At 44.2% G+C, this 20,707-nt stretch overlaps 1 protein-coding gene and 1 pseudogene across 2 annotated transcripts; one reads left to right on the top strand and one right to left on the bottom strand.

The window, feature by feature from the left end:
- Positions 1-8,805: 8,805 nt before the first annotated feature.
- On the bottom strand, positions 8,806-14,360 carry LOC308536109 (cancer/testis antigen 47A-like). Its single transcript, XM_081115147.1, has 3 exons — positions 12,395-14,360; positions 11,073-11,193; positions 8,806-9,307 (listed from the first exon to the last, which is right to left on the bottom strand). Exons 1-3 carry the CDS (start codon positions 13,212-13,214, stop codon positions 9,295-9,297), a joined length of 954 nt encoding a protein of 317 aa, XP_080971273.1. The 5' UTR covers positions 13,215-14,360; the 3' UTR covers positions 8,806-9,294.
- Positions 14,361-16,515: 2,155 nt separating this feature from the next.
- On the top strand, positions 16,516-19,074 carry LOC308511781 (60 kDa heat shock protein, mitochondrial-like; annotated as a pseudogene). The gene is made up of 2 exons: positions 16,516-16,549; positions 17,380-19,074. The product of its transcript is annotated as a 60 kDa heat shock protein, mitochondrial-like (transcript).
- The last annotated feature ends 1,633 nt before the right edge of the window (positions 19,075-20,707 follow it).

Here is a 20,707-nt window from a genome sequence, read left to right as displayed (position 1 = left end):
AATATTAATTGAGCATATTGGTTCGGGCCGATTTCTGGGCTCTCTATTCTATTCCATTGATCTATATGCCTATTCTTGTGCCAGTACCAGGCAGTTTTGAGAACAGTGGCTTTGTAATACAACTTGATATCTGGTATTGAGATCCCACCTACTTTGTTCTTTTTCAGGATTGCTGCAGCTATTCGGGGTCTTTTTTTATTCCAGATGAATTTTTGAAGAGTTCGTTCTAGATCTCTGAAGTATGCCGTTGGTATTTTAATGGGAAGTGCGTTGAATTTATAGATTGCTTTGGGTAGTATGGACATTTTAATGATGTTGATTCTACCAATCCATGAACACGGTATGTTCTTCCATCTGTTTATGTCTTCCTCTATATCTTTTTTCAACGTCCTGTAGTTTTCTGAGTAGAGGTCTTTTACCTCTTTAGTTAAGTTTATTCCTAGGTAGCTTAATTTTTTTGGTGCGATGGTAAAAGGGATTGTTTTTGTAATCACTCTTTCTGAAAGTTCACTATTGGTGTATAGAAATGCCTCAGATTTCCTGGGGTTAATTTTGTATCCTGCTACATTGCCAAATTCATGTATTAAGTCTAGTAGCTTTTTGATGGAGTCTCTAGGGTTTTGTATGTATAATATCATGTCGTCTGCAAATAAGGACAGTTTTACTTCCTCTTTTCCAATTTGGATGCCTTTTATTTCTTCTTCTTGCCGAATTGCAATGGCTAACACTTCCAGTACTATGTTGAACAGGAGTGGTGAGAGGGGGCATCCCTGTCTTGTTCCTGTTCTTAGGGGAAATGGTGTTAGTTTTTGTCCATTGAGTATGATGTTGGCTGTGGGCCTGTCATATATGGCTTTTATTATGTTGAGGTATGATCCTTCTACTCCCACCTTGCTGAGAGCTTTTATCAAAAATGGGTGTTGAATTTTGTCAAATGCTTTTTCTGCATCAATTGATATGACCATGTGGATTTTTTCTTTCAATTTGTTTATGTGATGTATCACGTTTATTGATTTGCGGATATTGTACCATCCTTGCATCCCTGGGATAAATCCTACTTGGTCATGGTGTATGATCTTTCTGATGTACTGCTGGATCCGATTTGCTAAGATTTTGTTGAGGATTTTGGCATCTATGTTCATGAGGGATATTGGCCTGTAATTCTCTTTCATTGTGTTGTCTTTACCTGGTTTTGGTATTAGGGTGATGCTGGCTTCATAGAATGAGCTTGGAAGTGTTCCCTCCTCTGGAGTTTTTTGTAGTAGTATCCTGAGGAGTATAGGTTTTAGTTCTTCCTTGAATGTTTGGTAAAACTCCCCTGTGAAGCCGTCTGGTCCTGGGCTTTTGTGTGCTGGAAGCTTTTTGATGACTGCTTCAATTTCTTCCATAGTTATTGGCCTGTTGAGATTTTTAGATTCTTCCTGATTGAGTTTTGGAATGTTGTATTTTTCTAGGAATTTGTCCATTTCCTCCAGGTTGTCTAGTTTGTTGGAGTAGAGCTGTCCATAGTATTTTTTAACAATCATTAGTATTTTTGTGGGGTCTGTTGTTATTTCGCCTCTATCGTTTCTGATTTTGTTTATTTGGGTCCTCTCTCTTTGCTTCTTGGTGAGTCTGGCTAGAGGTTTGTCAATCTTGTTTATCCTTTCAAAGAACCAGCTCTTGGTTTCATTGATTTTCTGTATTTTTTTTTGGTCTCTATGTCATTTATTTCTGCTCTAATCTTTATTATCTCCTTCCTTCTGCTCACTCTGGGGTTTTCTTGTTGCTCTCTTTCTAATTCTTTGAGTTGTAGAGTTAGATGATTTACTACCATTTTTTCTTGTTTTTTGAGATAGGTCTGTAGAGCTATAAACTTCCCTCTCAGGACTGCTTTCATTGTGTCCCATAGGTTTTGGATTGTTGTGTTTTCATTGTCATTAGTTTCCAGGATGTTTTGAATTTCTTCTTTGATCTCATTGGTAACCCAATCAATATTTAATAGCATGCTATTCAGCTTCCAGGTGTTTGAGTATTTGGGGTTGTTTTTTTTGTAGTTTATTTCTAATATTATGCCATCGTGGTCTGCGAAGACGCTTTTTATGATTTCAATCTTCTTGAATTTGGGGATACTTTGCTTGTGACCCAATATATGGTCTATTTTTGAATATGTCTTATGAGCATTTGAGTAGAATGTATATTCCCTGGCTTTGGGGTGAAGTGTTCTGAAGATGTCTATTAAGTCCATCTGATCTAGTGAGTCATTTAGGATTGCTGTATCTTTGCTGATTGTTTGTCTAGAGGGCTTATCCAGTGTTGTCAGTGGTGTATTAAAGTTCCCTACTATGATTGTATTGTTGTTGATCTCTCCTTTGATATCTTCCAGGAGTATTTTTATGAATTTGGGTGCTCCTGCATTGGGTGTATATATGTTTACCAGAGTTATATCTTCTTGTTGTATTGATCCCTTTAGTATTATGAAGTGGCCTTCCTTATCTCTTGTTATGGCCTTCACTTTGAGGTCTATTTTGTCCGATATAAGTATTGCTACCCCAGCTTTCTTTTCCTTTCCATTTGCCTGAAAGATATTTTTCCATCCTTTCACTTTCAGTCTGTGTGAGTCCCTTCTAATGAGGTGGGTTTCTTGTAGACAGCAGTTGTATGGGTCATGTTTTTTTATCCATTCAGCCACTCGATGTCTTTTGGTTGGAGCATTTAGTCCGTTTACGTTTAAAGTTATTATTGAAAGGTACTTGTTTGTAGCCATTTCTGTTTTGGTGTGGCTGTTTTCTTTCTGAGCTTTTTATTTCTTATTTTTATACCAGTCCCTTTAGCATTCCTTGCATTGCTGGCTTGCTGGTGATAAACTCCCTTAGCCTTTTTGGCTGTGAAGCTTCTTATTTCCCCTTCAAGTTTGAATGATAGCCTTGCTGGATAGAGTATTCTTGGATTCAGTCCTTTGCTTTGCATCACTTTGTAAATTTCTGTCCATTCTTTTCTGGCCTGATGTGTTTCTGTTGAGAAATCATTTGACAATCTAATGGGAGATCCCTTGTATGTAACTTTCCGTCTCTCTCTTGCAGCCTGTAAGATTCTCTCTTTGTCCTGAACATTTGCCATGGTAATTATGATGTGTCTTGGTGTGGGTCTTTTCGGGTTCACCTTGTTTGGGACTCTCTGGGCTTGTGTGACTTTTTTCTTCCCCACCTCAGGGAAGTTTTCTGAAATTATTTCTTCTAATAGGCTTTCTAATCCTTGTTCATCCTTCTGTTGTTCTGGTACCCCTATTATTCGTATGTTGTTTCGTTTCATGTTGTCCCAAAGCTCCCTTAGGCTCTCCTCCTGTCTTTTAATTTTTTTCTCCAATTGCAGTACATTTTGGGTGTGTTTTGCTTCCTTGTCTTCTAATTCCCTAACTCGGTCCTCCGCTTCTCCTAGTCTACTGTTGATACTTTCAATGGAGTTTTTCATTGCAGCTATATCACTCTTCATTTCTTCTTGGGTCTTACTGAAGTTGTTGATTTTTTCATCTGTTTCTTCTAGCTTCTTCCATATGTTGTGGATTTTTTCATCTGTTTCTTCTTGCTTCTTGCAGAGGTTGTCGATTTTTTCCTCCATCCGGTTTATGCACTCTAGGACCCTTATTCTGAATTCTTTTTCTGTCATGTTGCATGCCTCTGTATTACTTAGCTTCTTTTCTGGAGAGTCCTCCTTCTCTTTCCTTTGGGGGTTTCTTTGTCTACCCATGTTTGATCTCACTGACATATCTAGACGTTGAGTCATTCAGTGGTTGCTCCCTTGGTGGCAGTGACTCCTTGGTCTGTGGTTGCTCTTCGGGCGGTTTCGGTAGCAGCTGCTCTTCAGTTGGCAGCAGCTCCTCTGGTGGGTGCTGTTCACAGCTGTGGTGGCTCTTCTGGCTGGTGGGGCGAGGTTTCACGTACAGCTGCTGTTCCTCAGCAGAGGGTGTGGTGCTCAGGAGGTTGCTGTTGCTTGGATCTGCTTGACATCAGTTACATTTGACTCTTCTTCTGTTGAGTCCATTCAGGCTGTTACAACAAATACACCACGGACTGGTGGCTTATAAATATTAGCCTGTGTTCCTCCCCGATCTGAAGGCAGAGATGTCCAGGTCAGAGCACCAGCAGATTCCGTGTCTCCAAAAAAACTAGCTTTTAAGTAACAAGAAAACGGTTATAGAAGAAAGTTTAAATTAAAAGAAAAAATTGTTTTTATTTATTCAGGAGTGGGAACATCCTCCATGAAAATGTGTGCCTTGACTGTGGATGGCTGGGTGGCCTTATCACACCTTAGGAATTCAAATGCTTTTTACAATGACAAGAAAGAGAGTTTCATCTCATTTCTCTCCCAGGGTAGATGGCTGTCAACAGAAGGTGGACATCAATAAAAGGAGGGGCTTGCACAATCAATCCAGAAAGTCAGCAATCTATGAATAATACAGAACCAAGTATTTATCTCCTCTGCCACACACCCTCCCTCCCAGCCAGTGAGCAAGATAATTACTCTCAAGTCAAGCTAAGTGCCCCCCAGTCACAGTGGCCCAATGCTGACATACAAAGCATACAAATAATTCTCACTCTGGCATAAAAGTGACAACTTTCTTGGAAGAAAAGCAGATACTGTAAATTTCCCAAAGTCTTCCTGAGACCTTTTTTAAAGTAATTTTTACTTCTTTAGAAAAAGTGCCATGGGAAACCATCTGTAATAAAATGCCCATTCTATAAAATAATTCATCTATACTAATAAAAGGGTAATATGCTAATTAGACTGGGAGGCCTTCCAGATGTTCTTCTGGACAAAGCCATGGTGGCGGGGCCAAGGTAGAGGCGGTTAGAGGCCAAGAGGGGAGGGCAGTTGTGGGTGATCAGGCTGGTGGGGTGCAGGGCCATTGGGGGTAAGCAGACCAGAAGGGGGGCCAGTTGGGGACAAGCAGGCCATCAGTGGGGGTCAGTTGGAGCTGATCAGGACAGCGGGGGGGGGCAGTTTGGAGTGAGCAGGCCAGCAGGGGGACAGTTGGGGATGAGCAGGCCAGTGGGGAGGGAAGGTAGGGGCAATCAGGCCAGCAGGGGGGGCAGTTTGGGGTGATCAGGCTGGTGGGGGGGCATTTGGGGGCAAGCAGGCCAGCAGCGGGTGGGGGGCAGTTGGGAGCGAGCAGACCGGCAGGCAGAGTGGTTAGAGGCAATCAGGCAGGCAGGCAGGCAGGTGAGTGGTTAGGAGCCAGCAGTCCTGGATTGCAAGAGGGATGTCCAACTGCCGGTTTAGGTCCGACCCCTGTAAACTGGCAGTAGAACATCCTTCGAGGGGTCCCAATTTGGAGAGGGTGCAGGCCAGGCTGAGGAACATACCCTCCCCCATGAACGAATTTGGTGCACCAGGCCACTAGTCTATATATATAAAAGCTTAATATGCAAATTGTGCCCCTGGGAGTTCAACTGGGAGACAGGGAGTTCAATTGCTTGCTATGACATGCGCTGATCCCCAGGGGGTGGTGCAGAACAAAGGAAGGCCCCGGCCAGTAGTCAGAAGGTCCTGATCAGCCCTGATCGCCAGCCAGGCCTAGAGACCCTACCCGTGCACGAACTTCATGCACCGGACATCTAGTATCCTATCTAATAAAGTGGTAATATGCTAATTGACCCTCATGCTGTCGCAAAGATGGCAAGAGCCAATAAGGAGAGAATATGCCTATTGACTGCCCTGCCCTCAAAGATGGCAGTGCCCACAGCCAATAAGCTGGGAATATGCTAATTGACTGCCATGCCCTCAAAGATGGCGGCGCCCAGAGCCACAAGATGGTGGTGCCCAGTCCCCTCAGCCCCGCCAGGGTGTCAGGCGTGCGGCAAAGCCAGGCCTGGCCACTCTGCACATCTGCCTCTAGAGCCTCCCAGTTCCCTCAGCCCCGAAGCCACCCAGGGCCAGCCTGAGGCACAGACAAACCTCGGATGGTGGCTGCCTGGCCGCCCGAGGCTCAGGTAACCAGGGTCTGCTGAGGCTTGCCCTGCCGGCAGTGGCAGCAGCAGAGGTGCGATGAGGTGTTGCATTCCCCTGATCACAGGGTCACCTCCTGCCCCTGAGGGCTCCCGAACTCTGAGAGGGGACAGGCTGGGCCCCCCTCCAGTGCATGAATTTTCATGCACCGGGCCTCTAGTTTTTTTAATAAAAGGGGGTCCTTAGTTTTTACAAATGTTTATTAAAGTATTTACAGATAAAATGATATCTGGGATTTGCTTCAAAATCATTCATTGGGAGATAAAGAATGGGTGGAGATATAAATGAAACAAGATTGAACATACTGATAATTGTTGAAGCTGGATGATGGGTATGTGGTCAGTCATTCACCGTAACAGTCTCTCTACTTTTATGTTTGAACTTTTCCATAATAAAGATTTTCCAAAATCCATTATGAAATTGGTAGCATGGTTTGGGGGAGGCTCCTTATAATATGAACCTTATCCAATGGTGTAGGTAGAGCTGCCCCCCTTCCCAATCACCTAGACCAGACCCATCCCCAGGTCTGGGCATATACTACCACCCCCTAGGCCTGGGAGCACAAATCCCAGCAATGTAGTCAGCCCTTCCAAGGACAGCTCCAGGAGAAGTACACAGGCCCTGGCAGCAGACTTGGGAGGTAAAGGGGTGCCAGGTACCTGAAACATGGGCTAGCAGGGGCACACCCCTTGTTCCAGGGGCTGGGCTCCTGGCCCTGTAGGGAGGGGCATGGTTGGAAGAGGACAAAAGTGGGGACTCTAAAGCACGGAGCTCAGGACAGAAATGCCTCTTGCCTGGGTCTAAGAGCAAGACTATACTATCAACTCACTAGTATACAATGTAAGCACTGAAAAATCAAAAACAATTTGAAGGTGCTCAAATCACACTATATGGAAAAAATGTCTACTGGCCTGCCCTTTCATTTTAGGTAATGATGACAAGGGGCCTGTGCCTCACTGTTTCACCATGTGGTTCCAGCCATAAGGAATACATAATACATTTTAAAACATCGACAGACACAAAAAGTAATTGTGGGCATGTGAAGTTTGCTTTGCTTTAACAGAAGAATGGATAAACAAATTGAGGTTCATGCATACAATAGAATATTATTAAGCTGTAAAAAGGAATGAAGTACAAATATATGCTACAATGTGGATGAATCTTGAAAACATTATGCTAAGTGAAAGAAACCAGACACAAAAGGTCAGCTATATGATTTTATTTATATAATATGTCCAATAATAGGTAAATTCATGGAGGTGGAAAACAGATTGATGGTTGTCAGGGGCTGGGATGATGGGGAGACGGGGAGATGGAGAATGACTAATGGGAACAGGGTTTCGGAGTGATGAAAATATTTTGGAACTAAAGAGTTGATGGATGCACAAAATTGTGATTGTCACTGAATTGCTCACTTTTAAATGGTTAGTTTTATGTAAATTTCACCTCAATTAAAGAATGACAATATAAGTTAGAATATGAGATGTGCTACCATAGAATATAAGAGAAGGTATCAGTGCAATCAAGAAAGCGCTTAGGAAACCTTAACTAAATGCAAAATGAGGCTGTCTAGTTTCAACTGCAAGGGCCCTCTCTGCCCCTTCTCTGATGCTTTGGTCAAATAGGACTCCACCTTTTCCCCCTTTAGACAGAGTCCACAGATTAAACACATTCTCTCCCTTTCCTCTTTTTATTTTTCTCATTTTTATTAAGAAATACCTCAGACTTACACAAAGATATAGGGAATAATACTATGAACATCTATGTATGTGCCGCCAAGCTTTAGATATGTAACATTACATTTCTTAAGTTGAAGCCCACTGTTGAAGCCTCCTCAGCAAGATCCCCTTCCCTTTCTTTCTCCAAGACATAACCATCATCCTAAATGAAGTGTTTTATCTTTCCCACACATGCTGTTGCACTTGCCACATTGGTACACAGCTCCCATGAGCATGCTTTTTACTCCAGATACTTGTATCCACAATCAATGTATGGTGATCAGTTTGCATGGTTTTAGACTTCATGTACATGGTATTATGTTTGTATCCTTCTGGAACCAGCTTTCCCCCCTTATGCATTTTTCTGCTGCCATCACCCACTCTCAGCCTCCCTACCTCTCAGCCCCCGTGAGTTCTGGTCTCCGCAGTCCAGCCCTTGCCATCCTGTTCAGTTTACCTGCAACAGTTCCAAGCCAGTGAGTTAAGGCAGGTCCTACCTTGGGTGAGTCGCAGCCTCTTCCCCTGTGGCTTTAATAGTGCTTCTCATACCTTTAAACTAGTGCAGGGGTCCTCAAACTACAGCCCGTGGGCCACATGCAAATACAAATATTGTATTTGTTCCCGTTTTGTTTTTTTTACTTCAAAATAAGATATGTGCGGTGTGCATAGAAATTTGTTCATAGTTTTTTTTTAAACTATAGTCTGGCCATCCAACGGTCTGAGGGACAGTGAACTGGCCGCCTGAACTAGTGCTTCTCAAGCCTGCACTGCATCAGAATCCCCTGCAGAGCCTGCTAAACACAGGCTGCTGGGCTACCCTTAGAGTTTCTGATTGAGTAGGTCTTGGGTGGAGCCCCAGAATTCCTGGGTGATGCTCATGATGCTGTTTTGGGGATCGAACTATGAGAACCACTGTTCCAAATCAATGTCTGGGCCCAGGCTCAGCAGCACCATCTGGCCTCCAGGCATGCTGGGCCACCTATGAGGTTTCCTTCGAAACTGTTCTAGAGCCCCTCTGTCTAGCAGACATATAATGCAAGTCACGTGTAATTTTAACTTTTCTAGTAGCTGCGTCAAAAAAGAAACTGGCAAAATTCATTTTAATAGTATATTTTAATTCAATATGTTATCATTTAAACAGGTAATCAGTATACAGTTTATTAGTGAGAGCGGTGACACCTTTTATAGTGAAGCACATCTCAAATCAGACAGAGCAGCTCTAAAGGCTTGACATCAAAAATTGTTTCCAACTCGACCTTTTAATTTATTTTGGACTGCCATAAAATAATTTAAAGCAGGCGTACAAAATGGTGGAAAGTAATACCTTTCAAAACAAAGAGGTAAGAGATATGAGTTGGGATTATTTATCTAACTGAACTCTGCCTGCATTTCAGTTTATTAATTGAAACAAACTTATTTTAATTAAAACAAATGCTGTCAAATATAGCTATAAGAAATAAAAGATGTCATTGGATAGCACTTTTTGGGTGATGAAGTTTGAAATGATATGAGTGTTTAATACAATTAACATGGATTTATGAAAATGAAAAGCCTAAGAAGAGTGAACAAGAAATTCTTTCTTCTTTATCTTCTATTTCTCCAAACTGCAAGATGAAATGAGAGAAAAGTAACACTTACAAGGCATTAACCAGCTCCAATGACGTTCTAAATCTAAGAAAATAGCCCTGTGTGTACCTGCTGCATTTGTGCGCTATATCCCAACGAGGAGAGAACACCACGCTTCCCTCTTGTAACCTGCCTTGCAGATCATTTGATTCTGTCCAAGAGAGCTATTGTGACATTTGGTCCACACTAAAATGCCTTGATATTTGGTTCTGTCCAGAACGCCCATGCTTAGGAAGCATCCTGGGTTCAAAAAGCCCATAATGTTTATATACACTTCTGATTTATAGGATTAATACATAAAAATATAAAGTTTTATTGGTCCAATAATTGTATTCTGGCCTTATTGCCAATAGTAACCTTTCTTGCCTCAGTAGCCTCGCTTGCAATGGCACATGGGGTTAGGTAGACAGCTCAGGGCTCCAATCTTGCAGAAAAGCATAATTTAAATATCAAGGACCTTCTGGCATAGACCAAATGTCTCTGTGGACTTTTGGGCAGGACCACATATCTGCTAATTGTTACCTGCACCTTTGGGTATAGGATGCTTCTATAACCCATGGCTTCAATTGTGATCATGCCAACTTGTCTCCCTCTTGCCTAGCACCCCAAATGCCTTTTCTTTCCCTTGAGAGCCCACACTGGTATTTAAATAAATCTCTCCACCTTAAAAGCCTGTGCTCATTCTATAAGTGACACTCCCAGACCCTCAGTTTCCATATCACCCATATAAGAGGCTATTATAAAACATGCAGCTATGAAAGTGCCATAAAAGAGAGAAAGTTATTCATTTAAATATAGTCAAAGATAAGATAAACCTTGAGACTTAATTATCAATTCAGTGATTAACAATAATCATACTATGACTAAGCTTCTTTTCTTTTGACTGTCACATGAAATACAAAAATCTACAACCAAAAGTTTAGGTATTAATCATTAAATGTGGTCCTACTTGAAATTGTTATCATTTTGCTATTTGTAAGTCGTCCTTGTCTCCTAGTTCTTATAGGAGACGAATTTCTTTTTTTAAACTTTATTTTTGTTGTTGACATGATTACAGATGCCACCATTTACCACCCCCCTTTGCCCACCTCCACCCAGTCCCTGCCCCCACTTCTCTCTGGCCATCCCCACCTGTTTGCTGTGTCTGTGGGTTAGGCATATATGTTCTTTGGCTAATCATTTCACCTTCTTTCATCTAGTCCTTTCCACCCCCCTCCTGTCTGACAGCTGTCAGTCTGTTCCATGTATCCATGCCTCTGCTTCTATTTTGTCAGTTTATTTTGTTTATTAGATTCCACATGTAAGTGAGATCATATGGTATTTGTCTTTCTCTAACTGGCTTATTTCACTTAGTATAATAATCAGACTGCATTTCTATGGCCAAGCAATGAAGGCCCAACCACACAGCCCAGCTACTTTAGCTGCTGCATCTAGTAACTGCTTTCTAAACAAATATTGGCCTTATGTACCGATTTCCTTAGTCTTTACACATAGAGGACAGAAGACCTCACGAGAACAAATGAGTAGCCATGAAGTATAGTTCAGTACATAATGTGTTTTATATTACTAGGTGTGTGAGTAGTCTATTAACATTCTAAGTAGTTAAATTTGAATTTCAAAACTAATTTTAAACAACATTTTAAAATTAATTTACTGGGAGAATTAAAAAAAAAAAAATAAAGCTGTCAGTAACAGGTAAATGCCAGGAATGGTTGGGTGATATTCAAAGCGACACACAGATACCTGGATTTGCTGGCTCTGCTCTCTGCAGGATCCACAGCCATTTCAGGTCCTTCCTGTTTTTGGTTCAAGTCCTTGCTGTCTTCCTTACTTTCAGCACCCTCGGCCCCTTCTTTGGTTGTTTCTTTAGTGAAGAATAAGACAGACTTTGGGATCAGACATTCCCAGAAGAAAATCCCAGTTCATAATGAACGGGTCACACATAAACCCTCAGGAGAAGCAGGAGGATGGAAGTAACTAGGAGAAGACGAGCTGGGCACCTTCCTGCTAGTTGCGGCAACACCCCCGTGGCCCGCACATTTCTGCTGCTCAATTGTTTGCACGGTGACGTTACTTCCCTTTTTGTAGTAAACCTGTGCTGCTGGTGGCTTCTGGCCTTGCGGAGAAAAAGGGATCTGAACAGCCAGGGTATTCTGTATGTTCTAGTCAGAACTGTCTTGGGGAAATAGTTTTGCCTCCGCGACAAATTCTGTGTGAAGCTCATTAGCCCCTCACCCCCCCGAATCTTTCATTTTTACAAAGTCCAGGGATCAGTTCTCAAAGTGTGGGGACCAAGCCTGTAAGAATGTTGACACCTTCAGCAGCCAAGAGCCAGCACCAGGCATGCGGTTTGCTGGTGCCCTTCCTTCCGTTCCCCTCCCCCCCCTTCCTCCCGGCTCCCTCCTGAGCCCCTGCCCCTGGGAAGTCGGACCTGGGTCTGTGGGCCTGAACTGCACTGATGAGCTCCGCTGTCTTTGTGGAGGCGGTCGGGAGAGGGCACAGCGGAGGGAGGGCGGGTGGGAGAGGGCACAGCGGAGGGCGGGCGGGAGAGAGCAAAGGACTTTTGGGGGGGGCGGGGGGCGGGGAAGCCATAATGGGGTTGGGCTTCTCCTGGGCCTGCAGTGTGTTGAGGGCCCGGCCCACCCGAGTGAGCATGACCTCCGCTGCGCCAGCTGTGCCCACCACCTGCTCACAGGCGGCCCGCCCCCGCCGTGCCCCGCCCCCGCCGTGCCCCGCCCCCGCCGTGCCCCGCCCCCGCCGTGCCCCGCCCCCGCCGTGCCCCGCCCCCGCCGTGCCCCGCCCCCGCCGTGCCCCGCCCCCGCCGTGCCCCGCCCCCGCCGTGCCCCGCCCCCGCCGTGCCCCGCCCCCGCCGTGCCCCGCCCCCGCCGTGCCCCGCCCCCGCCGTGCCCCGCCCCCGCCGTGCCCCGCCCCCGCCGTGCCCCGCCCCCGCCGTGCCCCGCCCCCGCCGTGCCCCGCCCCCGCCGTGCCCCGCCCCCCGCCCCTCCGTCCCCCCCACCTCGCGACCCGACCGGACCTTATCCCCTATCCGCTCCCCAGATTCTCACCCTGGGGGGCTTCGGCCTCCTGCGTGGGCTCCTCCTTCCCTTCCTCCGCCATCTCCCCAGCCGCAGACTCCTCCTCCACCTTGGCCTCGGGCTCTGGGGCCAGGAAGCCCTCTCTAGAGCCTAGGGCTCTGTCGCCAAGGCCCTCGGGCAGCACAGCTGAAGCCCCCTCCCCAGAGGCATCTGGCTCCGAGAGCACGCGGACCTGGGCCGCCTGACCTGGCAGGTGATGTCTGGGCAGAACGACACTGCGAACGGCGTTGGGGCGCAGGAAGACGTGGTCGTTGTTGGACAGATCGCGCAGCATTCCGCGCACCAGGTCCAGGAACATCATGTGGAAGCCCGCCAAGGGTAACAGGTTGGTGGGGTCCAGCAGTAGGTTGTGGGGTCGCACCACGATCTCCTCGTCCTCCTCGTCCTCGTCCTCCTCGTCCTCCTCGTCCTCCTCGTCCTCCTCGTCCTCCTCGTCCTCCTCGTCCTCCTCGTCCTCCTCCTCCTTCGCCTCCTCCTTCGCCTCCTCCTTCACCTCCTCCTCTTTATCCTCCTCCTCCTCCTCCTCCTCAGCGGGGCCAATGTCAGGATCCTCTTCACGGGCACCTCCCTCGGGGTCTCCCACTGCCCCGGCCTCCTCCCTCAGGCTCTCTATGGCCGCTGAGATTTCTGCTGCCACCATGGCGGCGGCTGCGTCCCCCCCGCCCCCCTGGGGCATGGAGTTGAAGATCAGGGCATCTTGATCTCCATCTGCCCCTATCCAGGCCCCCGCCATTCGCACGGGACTCTCCCGGCCCCCTGGGGCCGGGTTCCCATCGTCACTATCGGACATAACAGCGAACAGTACCTCCTCCGGCAGCGAACGGCTCTGGTGTCGACTGCCAAGATGGCGGCCGGGAGCGGAGGCCGTTGACAGGGCCCGCGAGAAGGGGCGGGGCGGAGGAGGAACTGGCTGTCCACTGGCTAACGGCCTCTGATGGGCAGGTGCGGACGGCCAACCCACCCACCAAGGCTTCGCCACACCACGGGGGCGGGGGGGGGGGCACGAGCGTCAACAAAGGGCCGCGCCTGGGCCTTACAAGCTCCAAGCTCATTGGCTGGGAAGGGAGGATTGACATGCCCTGTGTCCAATGGCAAAGGCCCTTAGCTTCTAGGATGGCTCACAATCAGCTCTCTTTTCTACGAGGCCTTAGGGTTCTGAGCTACCTTCAAGTCCACACAAGTCCTGTTCTTTCAATGTTGCAATTGTCTGAAATCTATAGTGCAGCAATTTTCAACAGTGCCATAAGAACTTTAAAAACATGCAATACCTGACTAGTTAGGGGCACTGATCTCTTTTCCCATTTAAAAAAAAATTGACAGCCGTAACCGGTTTGGCTCAGTGGATAGAGCGTCGGCCTGCGGACTGAAAGGTCCCACGTTCCGGTCAAGGGCATGTACCTTGGTTGCGGGCACATCCCCAGTGGGGTGTGTGCAGGAGGCAGCTGATCGATGCTTCTCTCTCATCGATGTTTCTAACTCTCTATCTCTCTCCCTTCCTCTCTGTAAAAAATCAATAAAATACATTTTAAAAAATAATAAAAATATTGACAATGGGAGATATTTGTAATACTATCAACAATAAAAATATATTTAAAAAATTGATGACAGCCAACACCAGGGGCCCCCAAACTTTTTAAACAGGGGGCCAGTTCACTGTCCCTCAGTCCGTTGTAGGGCCAAACTATAGTTTAAAAAAAAACTATGAACAAATTCCTATGCACACTGCTCATATCTTATTTTGAAGTAAAAAAACAAAACGGGAACAAATACAATATTTGTATTTGCATGTGGCCCACGAGCCGTAGTTTGAGGACCCCTGGCCAACACACTAGCTGTTATTGTGAATGAATCAATATTGTACCTAGTTTTCTTAAATCAGTAATAAATATGTTTTTTGGTGTGCCACAGAATTTAAATAATTAGTTTATGTGTGTCATGAGATGAAAAAGGTTGAAAATCACTGCTGTAAAGGACAGAGAGTAAAAATTTTGGGTTTGGTAACTCAGAGGTACATTTGAAACCACTATGTAGATACTCATTTAACAACAGAGAAAACAAATGTCCACAACTATTTTATTCTTGAAACTAAAAATATAATGCTAATTGAATACAATATTTATAATAAAGGTCTATTAATAAGAAGAGTGTAAGTCTTTTGGGAGAATAACATTTTGCTTAATTGGGGTTCAAAGTTAGTGATATCTATCAAAATTGATTGCATATGTTCATCTGTTGAACTGTAATGAGGTTTTACATAATTTATCTTTTAAAAAATATGGCGAGTGTTTTTTAAAGGGTTTAAAAATCATGCTCAATTGCATACAGCTATTTCTCATTTATATAATAGATGCATTTTCATCTGCTTGAGTACAGCAAAGGGTTAGAATCTGAATCAATTTATGACTTCAGAGATGTGCTATTTCAAAAGTGTACTCCGTAGAATTTACTTAACTGCTTCTACCACTGATCCTTTAAATAAGCAAAGCAGATGATATCATTCCTTGAATTTGTTTTTAAACACTAGCATTTTAATTGAAATACAGGTATAAATCAGAAATTCCTGGTACAGTGCCTGCACTTAGTCTTATTTAATATAGGAATTGGATGTACAATGAAAAAATTATCATTTTCTTTATCCTTGGAGCAGAGGGAAGGAGAGAAAGGAGAGCTGGAAATATGGTTGCAGTATTTAAGAGCTGAATAAGAGAACAATAAATCTTTCATAATGCCAACAACAACTGCACAATGAAGAACAACCTTGTATCTCATCAATTTTATAATTCATGCTCTATCAGAAGTTAGGTTCCCCTCTATGTATCTCAATTAATTCAAACCCCACACCCTCCAAAATACAAAGACAATTTAATTGGTATTCCCTAAGTAGAAGATCAAACATCAAAGGGAAGTCCTCCTTCTGACATCTATTGATATGATTTCACCAAAGTTGAAATCTAACAATTGAAAATGAAATATCTTGGCCAAGTAAGAAACTTCAGTTGTTAGTGGTATTACCCCACTGTATTACATATTAAATCAAACCTAGCATTAAATATGCTTGCACAATTATGCTGTGAATTATATAGTAGTGATGATGCTAGTGAAAAAGGACTATCATTAACCCAAGAAGAATAAGGGGGGGAATGTGAAAACAAGTAGGAAGCCAACAAAAAGTTGGTCATTTTCTGATGAGGAAAGGTAATTTTAAATATAGAAATATAAAAGGGGAAATATTACCTTAATCCTTCTAGCCTATCTAATAAAAGACAAAGATGCAAATTGACTGTACCTTTGCTACGCCCACCAGCCAATCAGAGCAATATGCAAATTAACCGCCAACAAAGATGGCATCTAATTTGCATACAGTAGGCAGGGCAGGACAGTGGGAACCGCCATCCAGGCAGGGCTCAGGCGGGTCACGGCAATCGTGGGAGCCCAGCCCCGTGTGCAGCCCCGGCTGGCGCGGGGCTCAGGAGCTGCGATCAGCAAAGCAGGACTGGGGATTGGTGAATGGGCGCAAGGCAGACCTCCTGGTCCTTCCCCTCAGCCGGCAGGCTCCTATCAATCTTCAGTTTCTACTGAAAGGAATGTGGCGCCTCCACTGCGCAGCCTCCCAGGACTCGGACTCGCAGGCTTCGGAGTGGAGACTTCAACAAGGACTTCAGCGCCTGCTCAGGGGAATAACCGCCACCTCCCTACTCCACAGCTGCTTCTGTGTCTGCAAGAAACTGCGCATGCTCCTCCCTGTGACATGGGCGGGGCCAGAGCCTGAGTTGAGCGGTTCCACGATAGTGATAGCAGCTGGACCAGTGCAGGGATGGAGGGAGGGAGGGCGGGGAAGGAGCAAGGGGGAAGCCCTGGTTCCCTGCTCCTCCTCCCACAGGCATGGCCCTTGCTGCTATGATGATAAAAGGAGTTGTGTTTTTCTAACTGTCTGGGTAAAGGAAACAAGTGTCTGTTGACTTCTGATCTTACTCTCAGAGCTGCCAGTTAATCCCTCTGGATGCATCATATCCAGCCTCCAAAGGATCCGAGGGGCGGGATCAACCTTTGTTCCATAGTTGAGGAAACTGACCAATAAACACATGTGTCTCATGCCTCAGTGTCAACTCCCGCAGAAATCTCCGGGTAATGACTCAGATTCTATATCTAAGGGTATATTTTCTTCTGTTTTCATGTTTAATTCAATAAATAATACAATAAAGAATAAAATGAGTTCAGAGGGCTCAGCATTGTATTCCCAGAGCCTTTGGTCCCACGCAAACCGCAGAGCTCAGTTATCCTGAGATGAAAGGAAAGGAAAGAGAAACGTGAAAGGTTTCCCGGCTCAGTCACAGAGACATCTCATAACCACATATTAAGGACACGACATTAGCTTAGGGGTGGAAAGGACACAAATGGAATAGAAGATGGAGCCATTTGTAGTGAGCAGGCTAGCATGGGGGCAGTTGGGGGCAAGCAGGCCAGCAGGGGGGGCAGTTAGGGGCAAGCAGGCCGGCGGGTGGGGGGGGGTAGTTGGGGTGAGCGCACTGGTACAGGGGACAGTTGGGGGTGATCAGGCTGGCGGGGGGGAGGTGGCAAGTTAGGGGCAAGCAGACAGGCAGGTGAGTGGTTAGGAGCCAGCAGTCCCAGATTGTGAGAAGGATGTCCGACTGTCAGTTTAGGCCCGATTGCTGTAAACTGGCAGTAGGACATCCTTCCAGGGGTCCCTGATTGGTGAGAGTGCAGGCTGGGCTGAGGGACACTCCCCCTTCCCCCGAGTGCACAAATTTTTGTGCACCGGGCCACTAGTATGTTAATAATATGAAACATTTTATATATCAGATGAGAACAGAATTAAGTAATTCAACTCTACTGCAGCATCATAAATATCCTGTTCCCTCACTCACCACTGATGGCCTGCCTCACAGCTCACCTGCACTGCAGCTACCCCACATAAACGCCTTGATTACACAAAGTCCTTTGTCAGATTAGGCCAGTTTCCAGGGCACTGGCTTCTCATCTCACTCAGGCTTATGTCAAAGATGTAAATTTTGGCACAGGTGCCCAAGCCTCAGTGTTTCAAGGTATAGACCTTTTAGCTGATGCTGTACCATTGCTATAGGGCCAAAGAGAAGAACAGTTATTATTAAACAGAGTTTGGGCAGTCCCAAAGTAACAAAAGAAAGTGTGATATTTGCAAAGTCCATTGCCTTAAGAGATCAATGTAAAAATATTGGTGCTAAACTTGTTCAAGCTGTTGCCAATAATACAAATGAAGATGCTGGGAATGGCACTACCACTACTACTGTACTGGCACACTATCTTGCCAAGGAAGGCTCTGAGAATATCAGTGACTGTGCTAATCCAGTGGAGATCAGGAGAGATGTGATGTTAGCTGTTGGTGCTATAATTTCTAAACTTAAAAAGCAGTCTAAACCTGTGACAATCCCTGAAGAAATAGCTCAGATTGCTACACTTTCTGCAAACAGAGACAAAGAAATTGGCAACATCATTTCTGATGTGATGAAAAAGGTTGGAAGAAAGGGTGTCATCACAGTAAAGGATGGTAAAACGCTGAATGATGAATTAGAAATTATTGACGACATGAAGTTTGATGTGGGTTATATTTCTCCATACTTTATTAATACACCAAAAAGTCAAAAAAGTGAATTCTAAGATGCCTATGTTATATCTAGGGAAAAGAAAATTTCTAGTATTCAGACAATTTGTACCTGCTCTTGAAACTCCCAATGCTCACCATGAGCCCTTAGTCATAATTGCTGAAGATGTTGATGGAGAAGCTCTACGTACACTCATTTTGAATAGACTAAGAGTTGGCCTTCACGTTGTAGCAGTCAAAGCTCCAGGCTTGGGTGACAATAGAAAGAACCAGCTTAAAGTCATGTCTATTGATATTGGTGGAGCAGTGTTTGGAGAAGAAGGATTGACTCGAAATCTTAAAGATGTTCAGTTTCATGACTTGGGAAAAGTTGGAGAGGTCATTGTGATCAAAGGTGATGCCATGCTCTTGAAAGGAAAAGGTAACAAGGCTCAAATAGGGGAAAACATACTCAAGAAATCATTGACCAGTTAAATATCACAACTAATGAATATGAAAAGGGAAAACCTATTTGAATGTCTGGTAAAACTCTCAGATGGAGTAGCTGGGCTGAAGGTTGGTGGGACAAGTGATGTTGAAGTGAATGAAAAGAAAGAATAACAGATGTGTGCCCTCAATGCTACATAAGCTGCTGTTGCAGAAGGCATTGTTCCTGGAAGGGCTTGTGCCCTGCTTTGGTGCATCTGGCCTTGGACTCATTAATTCCAGCTAATGAAGGTTTTAAAAATTGGTATAGAAGTTATTTATAAAGCATTCAAAAATTCTGCAATGACTATTGCTAAGAATGCAGGTGTCAAGGGATCACTGATAGTTGAGAAAATTATGCAAGGTTCCTCAGAAGTTAGTTATGATACTATGCTTGGAGATTGTGAATTTGGTGGGAAAGGAATAATTGATCCAACAAAGGCTATAAGAACTGCTTTATTGGACACTGCTGGAGTGGCCTCTCTGTTAACAACAGCAGAAGCTTTAGTCACAGAAATTCCTAAAGAAGAGAAAGACCCTGGAATGCATGAGAATGGGAGGTGGTATGAGAAATGGCATGTTCTAATCCTAGAATAGTGCTTTACCATCATTAATGAGAACTGTGAAAGGAAGCTCAAGGCAGTGCTCCTCACCTATAACTTCAGAGAAGTAGGTTGAAGGAAATGACTGAAGACAAGGCTGGCTGATGCTTAAGAAAATTACTATAACCATCAGCTACTGCTTTCAGTTGACAATGTACAATGGTCTACTGCTGTCATTGTCCATGCCTCCCGATAATTTTTGTATTTTTGTTTTATTTATTTAATTTTTCATTTTCAATTACAGTTGATATACATCATTACATTAGTTTTAGGTATGCACCCCAGTGACCAGAAATTATATAATTTAATACTTAATCATCCCAATAAATCCTGAAACCATCCAGCACCACACCTAGTTATTAGACTATTATTGACTACATTTTCTATGCTGTACTATATATACCCATGACTATTCTGTAACAACCAATTTGTACTTCGTAATCTCTTCACCTTTTTCACCCATCCTCCCAATCCCCCTCCCATGTAGCAACCAACAAAAAGTCCTCTGTATATATGAGTCTTTCTGTTCTGCTTGTTCATTTTGTTTGTAGATTCAACTGTTGACAGATAGGTATTTATTGCCATCTTATTGTTCATATTTTTATCTTCTTAAATAAGACTCTTTAACATTTCATATAATACTGGTTTGGTGGTGATGAACTTTAGATTTTTCATGCATGTAAAGCTCTTTATCTGTCCTTCAATTCTAAATGATACTTTGTAGGGTAATATTCATTGTAGGTCCTTGATTTTCATCACTGTGAATATCTCTTGCCATTCCCTTCTGGGCAGCAAAGTTTCTTTTGAAAAATAAGCTAACAGTCTTATGGTAGTTCCCTTGTAGGTAACTTACTGCTTTTCTCTTGCTGCTTTTAAGATTCTCTGTTTGTTTTTTCCCTTTTGCATTTTAATTATGAAGTGTTTTGGTGTGGGCCCCTTGGGTTCATCTTGTTTGGGACTCTGGGCTTCCTGGATGTGTATGTCTGTTTCCTTTACTAAGTTAGGGAAATTTTCTGTCATTATTTTTTCAAACACGTTTTCAATTTTTTGCTTTCTCTCTTCTCCTTCTGGCACCCCCATGATGCAAATATTGGTATGCTTGAAGTTGTACCAGAGTTTCCTTACACTATCTTCATTTTTAAAAATTCCTCTTTCTTTTGCTGGTCTGATTAGGTGTTTTGTTTGTTTGTTTGCTTCCTCATATTTCAAATTGCTGATTTGATTCTTAGCATCACCTATTCTGTTGATTCACAGTAAATTATTCTTTATTTCAGTTAGTGTACCCTCCATTTATGACTGGTTCTTTTTTATACTGTTGTTCTCACTAAGTTCCTTGAGCATCCTTATAACCAGTGTTTGAACTCTGCATCTATTAGATTGATTGTCTCAATTTTGTTTCATTTTTTTCCTGAAGTTTTGGTCTGTTCTTTCATTTGGGCCATGTTTCTTTGTCTCCTCATTTTGGCCACCTCCCTGTGTTTGTTTCTATGTACTAGGTAGAGCTGCTGCATCTTCCAGGCTTGGTAGTGTGGCCTAATATAGTAGACATCCTGTAGGATCTAGTGGCACAGCCTCCCCAATCACCAGAGCTGGACACTCAAGGTGCATACCTGTGTG

The sequence above is a fragment of the Myotis nattereri genome, assembly GCF_964212035.1.
Source record: "Myotis nattereri genome assembly, chromosome: X".
Classification (NCBI taxonomy): domain Eukaryota; kingdom Metazoa; phylum Chordata; class Mammalia; order Chiroptera; family Vespertilionidae; genus Myotis; species Myotis nattereri.
The sequence above is the reverse complement of the archived record's forward strand: the minus strand, read 5'-3'. Positions and strand labels throughout refer to the sequence as shown.

What these genes read in the sequence shown, in the direction of transcription:
- LOC308536109 (XM_081115147.1), bottom strand. Translation starts at nt 13,214, where the DNA reads ATGTCCGATAGTGACGATGGGAACCCGGCCCCAGGGGGCCGGGAGAGT. An exon ending in GGAGGCCGAAGCCCCCCAGG is followed by an intron (nt 11,194 to 12,394) that starts GTGAGAATCTGG and finishes TCTTCACTAAAG; the next exon opens with AAACAACCAAAGAAGGGGCC.